Genomic DNA, 19,732 nt, shown 5'->3' with positions numbered 1-19,732 from the left:
AAGTTGACCGAGGTCAAAAGGGCTATCCAATCAGTGAGCGTGCTGGTCCGATTCCCAGTTGCTGCCCTTTTGCCCTTGTTGTTTTCAGTGGGGCATTTGATGACAATGGTGTCGGGTTCGGAATGAGTACCGCTACGGCTACCTTGCCTATGACGCATCTTTCACATGCCAGTGGTGGGGTTTCACTGGAGGTGGTTTGGTTGTTCTCCTGTTTTTCCCCAGGCTTTTTGTTCGGGCTTTGAGACTTTGTTCCGTCCTCCGAAAGATAATTCTGGGGTTGACAACAAAAAAATGGCGGGGCCCTGAGGAAAGATGGATGGATGGTTCGTGAGATTATTCTCGGTAGGTACTGTAGTCATGTCACTATGAGTTGACAGTGACAGACTGTAGGCAGCGTATATGCGCATGCCTGGGCAACCTGACATTGAAAGATGACCCTTATGCCCGTTGTTGACATGGCAGCATGTGGATATTTCCAGGTGGTTTTACTGTGGGGGAGGGGCTCCAGCAACAGCAAGTCAACAAGTCATCAACAACTGAACAACAGTTATAACAGCAACATCACTGCTGTAACGGCGCGAAGAGACGAGCAAAACAGTCACTAAACAGCTGGCACTTGGCACTGAAGATTGTCCTGGATGTGCTGTACCAATTGCACCTTATAGGCTCTTTCATCGGGCCACGAGTTGTTGTCGTCGTTGATGTACAGTATGATGGCCAAAGTCCCGGCATTCGGTAATTCGGTTCACGGGGCTCTACGGTAACGGAGCATGTATGGCTGGGCTGGCTGGGACCTGGGTTGGTTGGCATGGAAAAGATGTGGGGTTGCAACGAGACATCGCTCGGCCAAAGGGGGGTTCTCCATCTCTTCCTCTTTTCGGATGCGGCCAAGTCCCAGCACGCCTTCTGACTGGTCCGACGCCGACTTGGTGCGCATCATTCATCGGCTTGACGAAAGTTGAGTTGAGGCCAAGGGTTGTCACAGGTGGGATGGCACTTGAGAAGAAAAAAGGTCCCTCCGATTCCGTTTCCGCAAGCAGTTAACTGGACGTTGCTCCGTCCCGTCCTCAGCACGCGACACGGCAACATTCGCGACGGTCATCAAATCAGTCTTGGGATAGGTACATGATCAAAAGTACAACGTGTACAGCTCCCGAGGCAGCAAAAGATATGGGTCAAGAGATGGATCCTCCCTCGGCCTGTACCTACGGTGCTCTTCGCGGCACCCCGTATATTCGCCCACAGTACCCCGGGTCCGGCTCCACACGGATTGTCGCATGCTGGTCTCTTTCAGACTGATGTCGAGTCAGACACGTCCAGAAGTTGTCAAGGTCCCCAGGTCCAGTCGCCAATGATATCCGGGCATTCGACTGACGGTCAGAAAGTTGAAACCCGGAGAGTTCTCTGAGATATGTCGGGAGAGACCGGTCTAGCGGCTATTCCCCCGTCTTCGCTTCCCCAGTGTTGCCATGTCCCCGACAGCCTCCATCCAACCCCTGGCTGTCCTGCAAGAGAGTATGGGGATCGATGGAGATGGAATGGGGATGACTGGGGAAGAAGACGAGGCCAGTCAGGGCATCCACGCTCCGGTTCCAGCCCGTGTCGCCGCCGAACCTGCTTTCCCGTGACCGTGTTCCTGATTCATATGTTTGGGGCTCTGCTTCCTCGGTTCCTTTCTTAAGAAACTTGGTCCCCCCGATTCCTTTTCCTCCCGGCTTCTTTCTTTGTTCTTACTATTCTGTATCACATCAACCGACTCCCGAGTTTCAAGTCAACACCACCTTGAACTCTTTACCCATCCCCACGACATCATCCTTTCATACCCGTCCTTGCTTTGAGTGCTAGGTACTAAGATATCCACGACATTAACTACACACTAGAAGTTGTGTTGTCTCGCGTTTTAATCTTTATTATACCCTTTTAACGTTTCTTCACAACACAACCGCCCAAAATGGCTGCCAACAACATGAACAACCCCGCCGTGGATCCCGCTCTCGAGGACGAGCTTTTCGCCAAGGAGGTCGAGGAGCTCAAGAAGTGGTGGAGCGACTCGCGCTGGAGGCAGACCAAGCGTCCTTTCACCGCTGAGCAGATCGTCTCCAAGCGTGGAAACCTCAAGATCGAGTACGCCAGCAACGCCCAGGCCAAGAAGCTCTGGAAGATCCTCGAGGACCGCTTCGCTGTTAGTAACCACCAGCACATGCCATTGGAAGACTTGAGGGGAACAACCTCACTGACAATCTCACTCTACAATAGAAGCGCGATGCCTCTTACACATACGGCTGCTTGGAGCCCACCATGGTGACCCAGATGGCCAAGTACCTCGATACCGTCTACGTCTCCGGCTGGCAATCATCCTCGACCGCCTCCTCTTCTGACGAGCCCGGCCCGGATCTTGCTGACTACCCCTACGTGAGTTTCTCGGTGAGGATGAGCCATTGAGTCCAACCATACTGATATCAGAATTCAGACCACCGTCCCCAACAAGGTTGGCCATCTCTTCATGGCTCAGCTCTTCCACGACCGCAAGCAGCGCCAGGAGCGTCTCTCCGTTCCCAAGGCCCAGCGTGAGAAGCTCAACAACTACGACTACCTCCGCCCCATCATTGCCGATGCCGATACCGGTCACGGTGGTCTTACTGCCGTCATGAAGCTCACCAAGCTCTTCATTGAGAAGGGTGCTGCCGGTATCCACATTGAGGATCAGGCCCCTGGTACCAAGAAGTGCGGTCACATGGCCGGCAAGGTCCTCGTCCCCATCCAGGAGCACATCAACCGCCTCGTCGCCATCCGTGCCCAGGCTGATATCATGGGCTCCGACCTCCTCTGCATTGCCCGTACCGATGCCGAGGCCGCCACCCTCATCACCACCACTATCGATCCCCGCGACCACGCTTTCATCATCGGATGCACCAACCCCGACCTTGAGCCCCTCGCTGAGCTCATGATGAAGGCCGAGGCCGCCGGCAAGACCGGTGCCCAGCTCCAGGCCATCGAGGACGACTGGCTCGCCAAGGCCAACCTCAAGCGCTTCGACGAGGCCGTCCTTGACGTCATCGCCAAGGGCAACTTCTCCAACGGCAAGGACCTCGCCGCCAAGTACCAGGCCGCCGTCAAGGGCAAGCAGATCTCCAACCGCGAGGCCCGCGCCATCGCCCGCCAGCTTCTCGGCCAGGAGATCTTCTTCGACTGGGACTCTCCCCGTACCCGCGAGGGTTACTACCGCCTCAAGGGTGGCTGCGACTGCTCCATCAACCGCGCCATCTCCTACGCGCCCTACTGCGACGCCATCTGGATGGAGTCCAAGCTGCCCGACTACGCTCAGGCCGAGGAGTTCGCCAAGGGCGTGCACGCCGTCTGGCCCGAGCAGAAGCTCGCCTACAACCTTTCTCCTTCCTTCAACTGGAAGACCGCCATGGGCCGCGACGAGCAGGAGACCTACATCCGCCGCCTCGCCAAGCTCGGCTACTGCTGGCAGTTCATCACTCTTGCGGGTCTCCACACCACCGCCCTCATCAGCGACCAGTTCGCCAAGGCCTACAGCAAGATCGGCATGCGCGCCTACGGCGAGCTCGTCCAGGAGCCCGAGATCGAGACCGGCGTCGATGTCGTCAAGCACCAGAAGTGGTCCGGCGCCACGTACGTCGATGAGCTCCAGAAGATGGTCACCGGTGGTATCAGCTCCACGGCGGCGATGGGCAAGGGTGTCACTGAGGATCAGTTCAAATAGATGTTCTGATTTGTGTGTGATGTGACCTGGATAGATGTGATGGTATCATGATTGGGAGTTTTCTTTTCTGGGGTTATTGATAAACAATTCTCTTTTTTTGGCGGTCTACTTTTTTCCTTTTTTCTTTTTCTGGATATCAAACAGGACATGACAGGACCAAACGGATCGCATATATGGGAGAGTGGAAATACAAAACTTTCTGCCGCTGTACATCTTTACCTCAAGTGTGTGTGATGACCTTGATGGTCTTTGCTTATGTTATTGTGACTCCTGCCTGGATGAATCCAATAACTTTCACCAAACTCTTTTCCGCCTCTTAATCAGCTCTTAGACGTAAACCATCCTGGTGACGATCTCCGGACCTCAACATCTTGATGAGACACTTGTAAAATTTTCGGGAGCGTCATAGAAAGAGACGATCTTCAACCACGTGCAACGGTGAACTCAAGTTTCACAACTTCCCCAAATTCCCCCAGGCCTTGGCACCCCGCGTTTTTATCCCTTTCGCTTCCCCAGATCTTTCATTGGAGGAGGGAAGGGGCCAGGGGTGTGTACGAGGGCGACCATCACCAAAGGGGAACATGCTCAACGTTCATTGTTAGGTAACGAACCTCGGCTTCTTTCACGAGCCTAGAACAAACACCAGACCCCAAGCAATGCACATGGGCAGGCAAGCCACTCATGTGCTTTGTGCACCACCTACACGTGTAGGTTCGGCCTGAGCTAGCATCTAGCTTACCTCAAACATTCGGTATCATGGACACTTCCTCACGAATTCATCTTTAAGTTGAACAAACAAGCTTGACGACTTCACTCAATGACGGCTGCCAAAATGGAACCCTCAAGCGCAAACACGGGCTTCATCCAACAACAGCCCATTATCAAAAACCAGTTCCACGAAGATGTCAGTCTCCAGCGGATAGCCAAACGTACGTTTTCCCCCCCTTCTTCCTTCCCTCCCTCGCCTAACAATCCCAACTAACACCCATCAACCCAAAGTCTACCTCCCCCCTTCCCTCCTTTCCTCCAGCACCCCCTCCCTCTCCTCCCTCGGCTCCGCCGTCCTCGCCCCCGAAATCTTCCACTGGATAACCGACTCCGAGCGCAACACCCCCTACCTGCGCGGGTCCGGGCGTGACGCATTCGGCCGTCCCTCTTCCAAACAGGAACTCATCGTCTCCGAAGGCTGGCGCAAACTTCAAGAATTCGGCTTCGAGCAAGGCGTCGTAGCGATCAACTACGACCCTACCTTCTCCGCCCAAAACGGCCCCTATTCGCGATTGGTGCAGTTTTTGAGGTGTCACCTCTGGGAAGCGTCGTGTGCGAATACCCTGTGTCCGGCGGCGATGCAGGATGGTGCTGCGCGGTTGTTGCAACGCCACCTGACGACGCCGGAGTTGGTGGGGAGGTTGAGTGAGGAGGAAAAAAGGGTTTTTGGGAATGCGTATGACCATCTTACCTCGAGGGATAAGGCGTATGCGTGGACGAGTGGACAGTGGATGACTGAGCGGACTGGTGGCTCCGACGTTTCCCAAACCGAAACCGTCGCTGTCTATGACCCCTTCCCTTCTTCTGCTGGTCCTGACGCAAAAGAAGAAGTGCCGTTGGCATTGGCATCAAAAGAGGAATCCATCCCCCTAGGTCCCTGGTCAATCTCAGGCTTTAAATGGTTTTCTTCAGCGACCGATAGCCAAATGACCATATTACTGGCCAAGACGCGCCCCGGGATGGGGGTGTCGGCGTTCATGGCGCCTATGCGACGATATAACCCGGAGCTGGTTTCGGTGACGGGAGAAAAGGGAGGAGAGGAGTTGAATGGTATCACCATCTCCAGACTCAAAAATAAGTTTGGAACGGTGGGATTGCCGACTGCGGAGCTGGAGCTGAAGGGGATGAGGGGGTGGATGATTGGAAAGGAAGGGGAGGGGATTAAGGAGATTTCGACGATACTGAATATCACAAGGGTGCACACGACTGTCAGCTCGATGGGGTATTTGGGACGCGGGATTGGTGTGGCGAAAGCGTACGCCTTGGTCAGAGAAGCGGGCGTTGGGAAGGGAAGGAGACTACCGCTTTATAAACACCCGCTACACATGCGCACTTTGGCCGGCCTCACGTCGGAGTATCACGGCCTGATGCTGTTGACTTTCTATACCCTTTATATCTTGGGTCTCGACGAACACCCCTCCTCTTCCTCGTCCCCCTCCCAAATCAGCTCCCCTTCCTCCGCATCTCCCCCATCCCCCCTCCATCCATTAACCCCCCCTCCCCAATTAGTATCCTCCCTCCTCCGCACCCTCTCCTCCCTCCACAAGTCTTTCATCTGCCACACCAGCGTGCCCCTCTCCTTCGGCTGCATGGAATCCCTCGGCGGCGTCGGCTACCTAGTAAACTCCGAGTCCGAACACCTGAACCTGTCTCGCATTTTCCGGGACGCCTGCGTGGGCGCAATCTGGGAAGGGACGACGGATGTGTTGGCTAGTGATACTGTTAGGGCGCTGAAACATCCTATGATAGGAAAAGAGGGGGTGGAGGCTTTGGAGTGGTTTGTTGGGACTGGATTGGGACTGGCAGGTGGTGGTAAAAGGGGAGAGGTGGAGAGGGTGAGGAAAGTTTGGGAAGGACTGAAGAGGAAACTGGAAAGGGGAAGGCAGGAGGAGTTATTGCCTGAGGCTAGGGGGTTGATACATAAGCTGGCGGAGGTGCTGATTGCGGTTTTGTGGGTGGTTGATGCGAGGGTTAGGCCTGGGAGGGAGGTGGAGGGGATGAAGGGGCGGTGGATGGTGAAGCATGGGTTTGGGCCTGATGGTAATGGGGAGGAAGAAGTGAAGATTGAGGGGGATGGATTGGACTTGGATTTGGCGATTGTTTATGGGGAGGGAGGACCGAAGGGGGTTGTTGCGGGTGGGAGTGTGCCGGGGTTTTCGAAGCTGTAAGGTCGGAATTTTTGTAATTTTTTGGAGTAGTTTGTTATCACTAAACAGTTTCTTGGGTTTCTTTCTTACCACTCAATCAGTCAGACACGAAGGATCAACGAGCCTCGAAGCTCAATCCATGAGTCGTCAATCCACAACTCGACATACGTACTCAGTGAGTAGGCAAAAATGGCGATATTAAGCGACCAAGGTATCCATCCCCAAGCAGGCGAAGCAAAAAAGAGTGTGTCAACTACCTTGAGTATGTATGTCATTGGGATATCAACACAACAATGAAAGCTCCGAACGGAAAGCAGTCTCTGGACCGGTTGTCTAGCTAGGTTCCTCGCCCAGAGGTATAACCGGTGAACAAATCCCATAGCCGAAAACACAAGCAGCAAAAAGGCGAAGATGACTCGTAGCTGAACGAAAGTAGAAGCAAAATCATATCTTCCGAACCAAAGATCCCAATAAGAAATAAGGCAAACTAGCTACGTGAAGTATCAAAAAGGAATGAATGACCAACAAAGCTAAAGAAAGCCAAAACCATACACGCCGCTACCTATCCAGACAAATCCTAAACAAATCCTACAGAAAATCCTTAGACCACCCATCCATCCAACCATTTCGTTTCTTTTCCTGTTGTGTTTGTGTTGTGTTTGTGTTGTGTTGTTGTGTTATGTACCGTTCAGTCATTTCCAGTTTCGTCCATCCTACAGCGTCTGTCCGTTGGCGTCTTCCCCATACCCAACCCGCACCGCAGCGTGCAGATACTCCCTCTTGTTCATCTTCCTCTCTTGAGCAATCACTGCAACTTCCACATCCATCCATCCCTTCACCCCTTACTTCCTCAACACAGCATCATAAACCCCAGCAACACCCGTCACCGCGGCACCAACCAACACGCCCTTCCACCCACTATACAGCGCCCCGTTGATCCTCGCCACGGCATCAGCATCCAACCACCCGCCGAGCGTCACGCCCTGGGCATACACCACATAGGTGATCAACGCCTTAACAATCGAGAAGGTAACGGGATCAACCGCATACTCCGGTTCCCGCTTGCTCAACTCCCTGCTCTGTCTCCTAGTCGTCGGGCCGGAGTTCGTAGAAAACGAATTCGAGTGCGCCACGCTCAAGTTGAAGAAATACCCAAACAGCGAAGGGAGGATCAAGCTGGTGGTGGTCCACACCAAAGCGGGGATCCAGAACCCGGCAGTCACCAGAGCGAACATGTCCGGGACGTAGACGGGATACTCATCCCAGCCGAGCATGCCGCCCAGAAGCTTGACGGCGGGAATGGTGAAGGCGTAGCGGTCGGGGATGACTTCCTTGCGGAGGAAGTAGAGCTCGAAGGCGGCGACGGCGACGGCGACGCTGTTGACGGTGGAGAGGCTCTCGCGCACGGTCTCGGCCTTGTCGTGGATGCCGGACTTTTGGTAGAGGTCCGAGACGCGGTCGCGCACGGCGAGGGTGCCGGACTCGACAACTTGCACGAGCTCAGCTTGGGAGGCGGGCAGGCGCAAGGTGGAGGAGGAGAAGGTGTTGTTGAGTTGGGAGAGCGCGTGCCCGGGGTTCTGGACGTTCTGGACGGCGGATTGGGCGGTGGAGACGAGAGCCTCTTGGGTTACTTGGGCGGCGGCTTGAAGCACTTCCGAGGGCGCAGGAGCTTGCTTGGTCTCGGGTTCTGGGGATGGGGAGGTGGTGGATGGGATGGAGTCAGACCTAGGAGGATTGGTTGTTAATTTGGGGTTTTATCTTCTCTGGATAGAGACTAGAGACCTACTCTTCAATGGTAGCAGCTGGAATCTCGACCTCGACCTTGTTGGTGGTCCTCCGCCTGGGAACTCGGTTGGGGGTCACATCACTTTCGCGCTTGATGGGCGACTGGCGAGCGCGGCTGTTGAAGTAGGAGGTGAAGCGCGAGTCGGAGGAGAAGCGGTTCGCGTTCTGGGAGAGGAAGTTGTCGAGTTGTTGTTCGATATCGTTCTTCTTCAGACCATCAAGGCTGGATGCTTTGTTAGTACATAGCTCCGACGAAAATGCATTGTATGGACGTCCAAAGGGTTGGCGCAGTCGGTGATTGGGGATCCCAAACGGGATGAAATGTCAACAAAGGGAGCCAGGTACGCGAGGCGGAATGCGGCACGCAGGCGCGGGGAGGTTTCCGGCCCTAGTCTGTTCCTGGCGAGGTACAGCTGCTCCGGCAAAGCAGGGCGTCATCGAATGCCTTTTTGGTGTTGACGCCATCACAAGACATGTCTGCTCGTTTGAGACTAGAACATGAAGCTTCCTTAAGCTTGGTCCGGAGTGTGAATATGCGCGCGAGGGGGATAGCATGGGAAGGAGAGCTCAGCCATGCGGGGACTGGGCGCGCGCGCGAGAGGCGCAAAGCCAACATCAAAAAGTAAACAACACAACAAGACCATTGTCATGACCCATCGTCCGGACACGAACTATGCTCCGAATGACAAACCAAATAAGTGTACATACCCAGTGACACCAATCTCTCTCGCCAACTCAACCAAATCCGACTTGCGCTGCCTTGCGAGCCAGCTGTTGGTGGTGCCCGACATGTTTGCTGTCTGTGGTGATATCTCGGGTCGCAGCGTGATACTTGGGTCAATGGTGTTTGGTATCAAAATGGTCGCAATGACGATGCGATTACGCGTGTGCTGATAATTATATTGCGCTTGTGTTGGGTAATTAATGGTAAATGAAGCTTAAGCTCAATGGTGTTGTTGTTTTGGACAAGATACCTGAGCTTTGCGGCAGTGGAAGGTGAAGCTGTGGGTGCTGTTAGGTGGGTGGTGAGCGGGCAGAGCTGGTGTGGGCGGGAGCCCTGTCGGTAGTGACGTGTGTTGGATGGATCACCTGTAAACTGAGCTAACCCGACCTGAGCTGAAGAGAAAAAGCACGGACGTTATCTGCCTAAACATCGCGTTTCAACTTCAATCGTCAGTTCGACACTCGTCAACAAAATGCCAAGATGGAAACTCTCAGTCGACGAGTGGGCCAACGGGCGGGCGGGAAAGAGTGGAGAGCGGGGAACTTTCAACAACTTTGTTGGGCACCGCTGGGGATCCTGGGTGTTTTTTTTTTAACACATAACCCTCCATACGTAACCCTGTATGAACTGTACGGCATTTATTATTGTTGTTGTTGTTGTTGTTATTTTTAACGTCTACTTCCGCTTCCCTAAGGGTATGAGACGTGCTACAGTGGTGAGTTTTCTACTGTACAAGAATGGAGAGGCTCTGTGGCTTCCTTATAACCTTAGCTTACATACAAAACCTCTAATTCGAGAGTTGTCACAAAATACACTCGGGTGCCTCTTCCGGGACAAACTATTTAAGACTACTTGAGCAACTGAACTGCCAGCTTCGGTTACTTGTATCCTTTTAGAACACAGCCTAGTGGTGTAGTGGCCCGCCAGCGCCGTGACAGTGTATATAAAGACCTCTTCTCTCCTTTAGTTAGTCACTCCTTAAGCAAGCAAGCAAGCAAGCACAATCCAAGCAATACAATACAGTCTACTCCTATAGTGCAGAGTTCACTATATAGTTGTTTCTCATAGTGCAGAGTCCACTGTACTCTTCTGTCTTGAGAGCAGAGTTCTCTCTAAGATCTCTTTTACAACATCACTCTATTGTCTTTGCAACTACGCTGCTTCCTTCAGCACTGCTGTCGTACTTCCTACCGCTTCCGCTCCGCTCTGCTACAAGTGCATAGTTCACTGTAGCATCTCTATACTGGTGCTATTATTATAGACCAGTTAGGGTATTTGGACTAAGAATAAGAAGCTGGAGAGGGAAGAAATCCCAAAAGAGAAGGCTCGATGCCAGAGCTGGGTTTTATACCTAAACCACAGGCGACAACCAGTGACAGCCAAACCCGTGAATGGGATGACCCGATTGAACAGCACCCATGTGAATGGGAGCCTTGAGGGCAGGCATGTGACAGCCCAGATGGTGCCAGTCGTCACAAGTATTATTTAAGTATATTGTGATCTTTAGGTGGCTATCCTGTACTAAGGCTACTGCGACCTTAAGTCCGTAGCAGGCCGTCTGAGTAGACGACTACCTCTCTAGGGTCTAGCCAAAGGAGCCACTCTCGGAACTCCTCAGCCGCACGGCATTCATTGTTCGACATCGAAAACACCATCTTACATCCAACAAACACGATGTTTACAATAACCACACATTGGCTACACCTTACTCTTTAGACTATAATCTACATGTCAAAACCTTCATCGTCTCCAGCATGCTGACAGGAATGTTCTTGTCAGATTCCATCATGGCGTCTAGTATGTTGCTGTTGCCGCCATGGGAGTCGGTGACGATGGTACCAACTGAAAACCCATCCACGTGGGTATTTTGGTGAAACAGCTTCACAGGTGGCTTGACCTGCAATGGATGGCAGAATATTGAGGCAAGAGGGCCAGAGATGCACTACGAGAAGAAGTATTATGCCCGGACAAGATCGTGACGAGAAATAAGAGCCGCGAGCTGAATGCAATGTAGATTAGTGACAATGGGGCGGGGGTTGTTGTTATTATTAACGTCTACTTCCGTTTCCCGTAAAGGGGCGGGGGTTGTGTTGAATGGGAAGTCGCAGAGAGCCAACAAGAGTGAAGGGGAGAAGTCCAGTGAAGGGTATCCAACGCAGCTTCCCGAAGGAACAGTTGCAAGGAAATTACAAAGCCACATTGAGAAGGGACTCCCGTCAAACGGCCCCAGAAGTGGAGTTGTTTCTCACATGCATCCTCGAGACATCAAATCTTTCTGATATCTATTGTCCATTCGGGAGTCAGGAGAAGGTAAGCCGTGGACGGAAGTGATACTCGCCTGGGTTCGAACGCCTCTGACTCGTGGTTAGTTTTGGTTAATAGTCTGAGTCGCTTCGGGCCCAGATGAGCACAGGCGGTTTCTCCAGGGACCCATGCGCTTACTTAACAGTTGTTCTCTTCCAAGTGGTATGATATATGAAAGACACACATCCTGATGGTCCGATGTCTCTCGCCGCCCTGCAACATGGAGACTAAAGAAAGGCATCCGGGGCAGGAGCAGAAGACGAAGCCTGACGAATAGGTGACTATGGCAAGCACGCTTTAACCCAGCAACCGCAGACGGCCATCGCTCTTTCTCTGCTTTATCAACGTACAAGTAGCGGAGCAACTGTATGATCGGCCGTACATGCCTGGAGAGAAACTCCGCTGGCAACTCTACATATTGAGAAATCACAAAGAAATCTGATCTTCGTTCCTGACCATTTGAATGATATCGTTAATTGGCAGCAGAACGCTGAAACACAAGCGGAGAAAGCGTCAAGTTTGGCTACTATCAAATGGAGTGAATCGTCAGTTGTCCATTGGTAGGGGGTACCGAAGTAATTGTGCGCTTGTGCTTTCGTTGAGGCTGAAATACCTACACGAATGTGTCAGTTTACTCTTTCCTTTCAAAACAGAAGAAAAAAAGGAGCCACCCGCTCCTTCGAGTGCTATCCAGACACTCAATGGCCATGTAACTTCAGGATAGCTTGGGCTTGTAAACTACTGACAAAAGTGGAAGTCGCCTTCTGGACCCATGCTTTCAGCTGCAGTGATTGAAGAAAATATTGACCCTAGCTCGTGAAACGAATTCTGGCCATCACAGCAAAAATGGACGAGTTTGTGTGATTTATTGCCTGGAAACACATACATCTTGGAAGGAGTGATAGGGCTCAAGCAATTCTTGATGTGATAGATGACCAGACCACAGTCGAGTGCCGGCATCATCTCAGGTTATTTCGCCAAGTCTTTAAGAACCCGTCACTCCTTCCTGGCTGTCAGTTTCCTCTTCTTCACCCCCCTCACCTAATTTTCCCTCATACCTTCCTCGTCACCCACGCCCTTCTCTAACACAACCCCTCATCACCCACAAACCTCTCCTTCCCCCTCCTCACAAACCTCACCGGCACATGTCTCCCACCCGTCAACTTGAGCGTAACAACCGACTTGGCCTGCAGAACCGTGTCCTTCGCCTTCTCCTGCGCCTTCTTATACACCTCCCTCTTCTCCTCCACTCCCATCTTTTGTATTTCTTCATCACCGCCCGGTACCCACTCATCCACCGCCAACTCAACCGAGTATTTCTGGAACATCACCGCCATAGCAGCGACCATCTCCACCATGGCAATCCTCCTCCCCAAGCAGGAACGCGCGCCGTCAGAGAAGGGAATAAAGGAGCCGCGAACGGGCCGGAAAAGGGTGGGGGATGTGTCGAGGCCTTGGTAGCCGCCGTAGTTCTCTTCCTCTTCCTCAACAGTGGATTGTTGTTGTCCCTGATCTTGACCAGGAGAAGGCAAATACCACCTATCAGGTAACCACTCATCCAAATCTCCCGCGTCCCCTTCCTGCTTCGTTTTGTCGAGGGCAGGCCAAAACCGCTTATTCCTCTGGACAGCTGAAATAACAGGCATGATGGGCATCATAGCTGGCATATGATGTCTTTGTCCATCTGTTTCATCTTGTAACCACTGATCCGTATCCGCCACTCGCTTGGGCGTGACCACCACGGGCGGAATCAGCCGCAGGGTCTCGTTGATCACCGCCCCGATGTAACTAGCTAACAAGGCGTTGATGTTCTTCTCGTAGTCCCACGTTTCCGGATCGGAGTCCCGGCCGAAAATGGCGTCGATGTCGCGCTGCACGCGCCGCTGCGCTTCGGGGTGGATGGCCAGCTCGATAAGCGTAAAGTGCGTGACGTTGGCGGTGGTCTCGTGGCCCGCGAGGGTCATGATGAATGCGTTACCCATGATTTCGCTGTCTTCCAACTTCCATGTCGAGTTTGTTGCGCTGTCGTTCTTCTCGAGAGAAGAAGAAGAGGAAGAGATGTCATACTTGCTCCTAACAAGCTGACCCATGATATTCATCCCCTCCTTCTCCTTTCTTCCCGCGCGAATATCCTCCACTTTTTCGGCCAAAAAGGTGTTCATGTACTTGGTATAGTTGACTTTGGCCTCCCACGCCTCGTGCATCTTCGCGCCAATTCTGCCCCACGAACGTGGAATCCGCTTAAGAACCGCCGAAGGGACCAGCAATATAACCAAGATCCTCTCCAAAACCGTCGCCAACGAATCCGCAAACGTCATCGAATACCCTGCCGGCGGCTCCAAACTCCCGTACTTGGCCAGCTTCGGGTCTACGTCCGTCGGCATCGACTCGTGCGGCCAAATCAGCCGAAGTCCAAAGCCGACGTACCCGATGATGTTGAGTGCCCAGCGCATGGTGTCGTGTTCCAGAGTCGTGATTGTGCCCGTCATTTCTTTCTCCTTCCCTTCATTCTGCCCTCCGTTCTCCTCTCTATGCTGTCCCCCATTTTGCTCACCAGAAGAAGCAAACCACCCCCCAACCATCCCCTTCGTCTGCCTCACCGCCTCCCTAAACGTAAACCCCGCGTTCCGTTCATTGAAACTCGCACTAGTAACCTTGCGATGCATCCTCCACACCTGCCCTTCCGTCGTCACAACATTTGACCCAAAAATTTCCAGTATTCCATACTGTCTCGTATCCTTGGGAAACGCCTCCCGCCGACTCATCACCTGGTGAATGACCCCCGCATCCCTAGTATAGCAGCACAGCCCGTTCCAGCTGGCGGCGATGAACGTGTCGCTCCCGACTTGCTGCTGCGCAAAGTGTCGGCTGGGCGAGGGGTGGTATTCCCAGTCGGGAGTCATGACGAAGAGCCAGGGGTGGATGTGGCTGGAATAAACGGAGGCGGGGAGGAGGAAGGAGAGAAAACGGGTGAGGAGGGGGAGGAGGAAGGTGCGAGTTGTGAGCCAGAGTGGGGAGAGGGGGTAGATTGCTGATGAATGGTTAGTTATCTGTGGTCTTTTGGTAAGGTGGAGAAGGGAGGGAAACGGGAGGTGAAGATGGATGGACTTACGGGTAATAAGAACGGGATATCCAGCTTTACGCGCTTTGGCGATATTGGTTTTGAAGCCCGTGTAGATCTTGTAGGCCGCTGCCCATGCTACAAAAAGCCCGGAGAGGGCGAGGAGGATGTTGAGTCTCATGGTTAGGTTGCTATGCTAAAACAACACAACACAACGCAACACAAGGAATCTACCAATGGTTGAGAGAACTGTTGATAGCCAGTATCAAGCAGGTTGAAGGAGGGAAAGTGCCGGTTTATTATGAGAAAATGTGAAGATCGTTCGTTCATTGTTGGAAGTTTTCCATGGGCGGGCGAGATGGGATATGTGTGGTGCCTATCAATGTCACAGTAGCCAGGCCAGGCCGGGTAAGAACTAGTGTAAGAAGAAGGTCCAAGCGGAGTCGGTCGGAGATCCGGGACCCGGGACACTAGTTCTAGTCTAGCGCATGAATAACACCTTGAACGATGGGATGGCAACTCTCAACTCTGAAGGCTTGGTACGTGTTCGCGTATAACAGATACTTTCCTTTTTGGGGTCTTCTTACTTGAATACTGGGGTTCTGATTGATTGGTTTACCGATTAAGTAAACTAGCGGAAATATGTCAAAGTCTGGTACACTACCTGACTACTTAGCAACAATGTTGCGGTTTGCGCCACCCACCGACCAGCTATGGTATGGGACAGATATTGGACGGCAGGACGGCAAGCCGGGAGATTGATTGAGCATGGCGAGCGTGTATGTGGCCGGTTGCGGTTATTGCCCCTGGGCCTTGCTTGACCCGTCTAACCCGCCAATGTCTGCTCCGACACAGATTCCGTCTCTTCTGATCTCATCCGCTGGCTGGGCTGGTTGAGTAACGTCGTGACAACGGTGTAGGATAGTCTCGAATCTCAATGACATGGAATGGAAGAAGCAAAGTGAAAAACTGCCAACGAAAAAAAGTAAAATAGCGGCAGCGGGTCTTTCATTTCCAACCAACACGAAGGTGTGGCTCTTTGGCCGTGTCTCTTGACTGGTTAAACCAACTCCAAGGTGTCCTATCCGTCGCAGATGTACACTATTCGCGTCGTCCTCACCCAATTGAACGGTGACGTCGCAGTGGTGATAGAGAACATGGGAAAGAAACAAGAACTTGGCTCCAAATGGAAAAAAGTGAAACACGGATACTACTGGTCGGAAACTCGGAACCCCCTCTCGCCCCTGCCAAGAAATCAACATTGTGTGGAACGGGGACGGTCAACGGCTGGTGACATCTCACGAATCCTTCTTATTCGGAAAGGGAAAAGAGGCTTGCAGTTGTTCCTCCGAACGGGAGGACACGACGGGAGCCGTGCCGCTTCCGACCTTCTTTCGCAGACTCTCCCAGCAGCAGCTGGACGTTTCGACTGCGGGTTGGTGGTGTGCAGTTGCGGTGGTTGTGGTTGTGGGAGTGCAAGATCGAATCGCTCGTTGCTGGTCAATCTTGCAGAAGCTTGGACATGTAAATGAAGTAAAATGTAACTTTAGCAGCTTCCAAACTTACACCACACTGTGTACGAATACGGCTGACAGTGCCAACCTTTCCTATCAAACTGTCAACGGCCTGAAGACGGGGGTATTCCCGGCAGGCAGTCCGGTCTCGCCCCACAGCCCTTCGTCCAATCATGAGCTTCAACACAACGACACTCCAATGTCTTGCCGTCGACAACAGCAGGGACACTCGACAAGTTTCGACGTACAGACACGTCAGAAAGCTTGATTTAACGGTTAATAACTCTTTTAGAATCAATCATGGCACTCATACAAACAGAGGTCTATCATCCGGAGTCCCCGCCCGAACTTGGAGCCCAGAATGAAGATGTGTCGTTATTTCGTTGTTTCGTTTCGTTTTCTCCTCGGCCCTCTCAGGTCGGCCGTCGATCATCAAGATCTGTGTAAGCTGCGGGCGGGGCTTCTGATGTTCTGTATCGATGTCGGGCTGTGAAGGAGGGCGGCCTGGCGGGGAAGAGGGTCTGATGAGCTCAGACGACGTCTCGTCTACGACATCAGTTGACACAAGTTCGTGTCATGCTCGCTGCACAGACTCGAGCCATGACATGCGTATGCCGGCACAGGCTTCTACATGCGGCGCTCGTGCGTACGTTTAGCGTTGAAATGAGCAGGTTAAGAGGCTTGAAGGACAGACGGCAGGTACCTAGGTTGTATTGGATGGGGGTAAAGTGAATGGCATCAGAACGAAATTTTGGAAAAATGCTGCCTGATTACGTCAGGTTTCCTGTTCAAAAGGCCTCGAGGAGTCTCGCCTTAGCATCTGTACGAGTTGGTAATCGATACCGTTTGGTTGGCTGTTTGTCCATGAATGAGCGTTGTCATATCTTGGCTAACTGCTCATCAAGTTAGCTCACGCTCCAAGCCCGACGTTTGTCGTTGGTTGAAGTTGAAACATTCATCCGGACTGAATGTTGTGCTGTCCTTTTCCCGAAAAGATCAGCGCAATTTGCGATTGCGTCCATAGTCGACGACCCTTCCTGTCCTTTGGGTTCTCATCCGGTCTGGTCTGAATAGCGGCGTTGGGAGAGGCATGCAACTCCCGTTACTGTCTGCTCGTCTGGTCTGATGATTATGGCGGGAAGCAAAAGCATCGTTGTCAGGTCGGTGGAGCAATGCCGTAGAAAGATGGGCGGTTGCGTTGAGTAGGTACACATGCTAGTTGCATGTCTGGCTGCCTGGTCGGAAAAAACAAGCTTTAATGTTCGTGCAAGAACTTGAAGCAAGCAAGCCACACAGCTGTTAGGTAACCTGCCTGGCTTGAGTGAAGTTGTCATCTGTGCAGTAAATGTTCCTTACTTAGCTGCTGGTATGGAAATTACTAACCTCGGGGCTGTCCAACCGTCGCCAAATCGGTGCCACTCCCCTTGGAGATCGCAGTTGGGACGTTACGACATAATGATCGCATCGCCTTGGACCGGATAGCCCCCGCTTGCAGAAGTAAAAGTACGTCGAGATGATGGCTGTTGAGGATAGTGTAAGTAGCTCACGAGTGTCTCGTGCTTGTAGTGTACCAGAACCTCCTCCCTAGCTACCGTACCGGTATGTCGTGTCGATGAGGAAGGGGAGACCCAGCAATCGGAGAGCTCTCTGTCTGGTCCCATGTTGATTGTCTTAGTGGAGTAGGGTGCTGTACATCCGGTCTGATGTCCTCTTCTACCGAACGCCAAGTACATCCCGTTGTTTATCTCATCTCAGTCACATCAGTCGCTGCAGGAGAGTGCGTCCGAACGTGGCTGTAGACACAGGATGGATCATCATTGAGCGGGACTGGGTCGTGGCGACTGGCGAGGGGGGGTCTGTCTGTAGGTACCTCTATGTAGTGACCGGTAATTTACAATCTGTTGCATATGCAACTGTGAGCTCTAGCCAAAAAATGAGAAGTTAAGGCTGCTAGCAATTTTCAGACATGACTGACCAAAAGAAGCAATGTGCGACTGTCCCTTGCATTCGGCGGCCTACCATAACTTACCATGGCTTGTATTCGTGAATCTGCAGACATGTGGCGGATTGGATGCTTGCAGGAAAGGAGTTTTAAAGAGAATAAAGCCATGCGGTCTGGAATTAAACAGAATCTGCAATGGTAGTGGGCGGCGACTGCCATAGTAGAGGTGGATAGTGAGATGTGTTGGGAGGGGCACCTGCCGTTGCCGTGATGACATCAGGAAGACAGAACCGCTAGAGGTAGGTAGGTACTCATGAATCCCGGAGTCCCGTCTCGGAATATTACTCACTTCCGGAGAACCATTGGTGGAAAGAAGCCACATGGAAAATTGCAACCGGACAATAACACCCTCACGATCAAAAATCGCACACACTCCATCATCCACCAAAAGCACAATGGAAAGCTCTTTAACGTTTACCAGGGGCATTATGTCCATTTACCAGTTATGTTTCCCAGCTACCAAGCATGCATTCTCCTTCCAAGTCCTTCCAAGTTCTTTCCCATTTATGCTTCGTTTGCCTTCCAGCTAGCAATCCCCTGAAAGCGAGGTAGATGATCCTCCTCTTGCTCTGTTAAAGAACCGCAGTCGCAGCAGCAGCAGCTATACAAACGCGCGCGCGCACAGAACCAACATGATTGAAGAGACTGGAAGAGCAAATATCGATCGATCGGATCGACTAACAACGATCAAGGAAAACTAGCTGAAGTAAAGCCAAACTAAAGACAGGTAAAAAAAAACTGAAAAGAAAAGAAAAAAAAAGAAAAGAAAAAAAAAGAAAAGAAAAAAAAAGAAAAAAAAAAAAAAAAAAAAAAAAAAAAAAAAAAAAAAAATGAAAAAAAAAAAAAAAAAAAAAAAAAAAAAAAGCCGTCGTCGTTTCGTTCGTCTTCGTCTTCTATCGTAAAAAGTCATAGTCATACCTCATGAAGGACGCATGCATGCATGTATGTATGTAAAACGGAAATGCAATAAAGCAAATGATGGACGCTGCTGAAGATGATGGATGATGAACTGAAGATGTCCCCTTCTTATCCCTTTCATTTCCTCGCTATAACCATTTGCGTGCAACCTTCCTGTTCCTTCTTGTCTCCTCCTCCTCCTCCTCCTCCAAAAAGGGTTGTCCACACCCAAGCTGTTAATGGCCCGGAAATGTGGCGTGCTGTTTTTTTGTGATTGTTTTATGTTTTTCCTTTGGTACAAATTTCCTTTGCGATTTCATGTTCTTGCACTCGTTTCCTTCGTGGCCGGTGATGAGTCAAGGTCACCACACACTCACCCTTCATCCTTGCTTCCCTTCATTGTTTTGGAAGCGCATTATGTATAGTATCCTGGCTGATATCCTGGATTCCGGTCCCTTCTCTATCCCTTTCCTGTTCCCTTCCGTTCCGTTCCTTCCGATGATGACCATTGTCACCCCTTTGGTGAAAACTGCCACGAAACTACTGCGTCTCCTTTGAAGACTGTTCTGCTGAACACAACAGAAATCGTTGTGGCAGTTTTCCTGATATTGGTCGTAGCCAGGTAGTGTGAATGCGTTGTAAACCGCTGCAGCAGCATCCGCAAACCATGATTGATGATTGATAAAGAGCAATACAGTGAAGAAAAGAAAATGATAACCAGTGGGAGAGAGCCAACTGGCGTTACTGAAAATGCTTATTATGAAGGACACTCTTGAGTGAGTCCTGAGCCGAGAAACCAT

At 51.8% G+C, this 19,732-nt stretch overlaps 4 protein-coding genes across 4 annotated transcripts; 2 read left to right on the top strand and 2 right to left on the bottom strand.

The window, feature by feature from the left end:
• The first annotated feature begins 1,743 nt into the window (after nt 1-1,743).
• On the top strand, nt 1,744-3,916 carry SMAC4_04370 (uncharacterized protein). Its single transcript, XM_003343664.2, has 3 exons — nt 1,744-2,182; nt 2,257-2,412; nt 2,471-3,916. The coding sequence occupies exons 1-3, from the start codon at nt 1,952-1,954 to the stop codon at nt 3,728-3,730; spliced, it is 1,647 nt and encodes a 548-aa protein (XP_003343712.1). The 5' UTR covers nt 1,744-1,951; the 3' UTR covers nt 3,731-3,916.
• Nucleotides 3,917-4,562: 646 nt separating this feature from the next.
• On the top strand, nt 4,563-6,666 carry SMAC4_04369 (uncharacterized protein; the record flags this gene model as incomplete). Its single annotated transcript, XM_066090099.1, has 2 exons — nt 4,563-4,659; nt 4,730-6,666. 2 exons carry the CDS (start codon nt 4,563-4,565, stop codon nt 6,664-6,666), a joined length of 2,034 nt encoding a protein of 677 aa, XP_065946018.1.
• A 251-nt stretch (nt 6,667-6,917) lies between these two features.
• Nucleotides 6,918-9,429, bottom strand: SMAC4_04368 (uncharacterized protein). Its single transcript, XM_003343662.2, has 3 exons — nt 9,139-9,429; nt 8,432-8,653; nt 6,918-8,370 (listed from the first exon to the last, which is right to left on the bottom strand). Exons 1-3 carry the CDS (start codon nt 9,219-9,221, stop codon nt 7,488-7,490), a joined length of 1,188 nt encoding a protein of 395 aa, XP_003343710.1. The 5' UTR covers nt 9,222-9,429; the 3' UTR covers nt 6,918-7,487.
• A 3,012-nt stretch (nt 9,430-12,441) lies between these two features.
• Nucleotides 12,442-14,700, bottom strand: SMAC4_07813 (uncharacterized protein; the record flags this gene model as incomplete). The annotated part of the gene is made up of 3 exons (XM_003346288.2): nt 12,442-12,942; nt 12,995-14,489; nt 14,571-14,700. The coding sequence occupies 3 exons, from the start codon at nt 14,698-14,700 to the stop codon at nt 12,786-12,788; spliced, it is 1,782 nt and encodes a 593-aa protein (XP_003346336.2). The 3' UTR covers nt 12,442-12,785.
• Nucleotides 14,701-19,732: the final 5,032 nt, after the last annotated feature.

This window comes from Sordaria macrospora, chromosome 2 (genome assembly GCF_033870435.1).
Source record: "Sordaria macrospora chromosome 2, complete sequence".
Taxonomy (NCBI): domain Eukaryota; kingdom Fungi; phylum Ascomycota; class Sordariomycetes; order Sordariales; family Sordariaceae; genus Sordaria; species Sordaria macrospora.
Note: the sequence above shows the minus strand (reverse complement) of the source record. Positions and strands in the feature narration are given on the sequence as shown.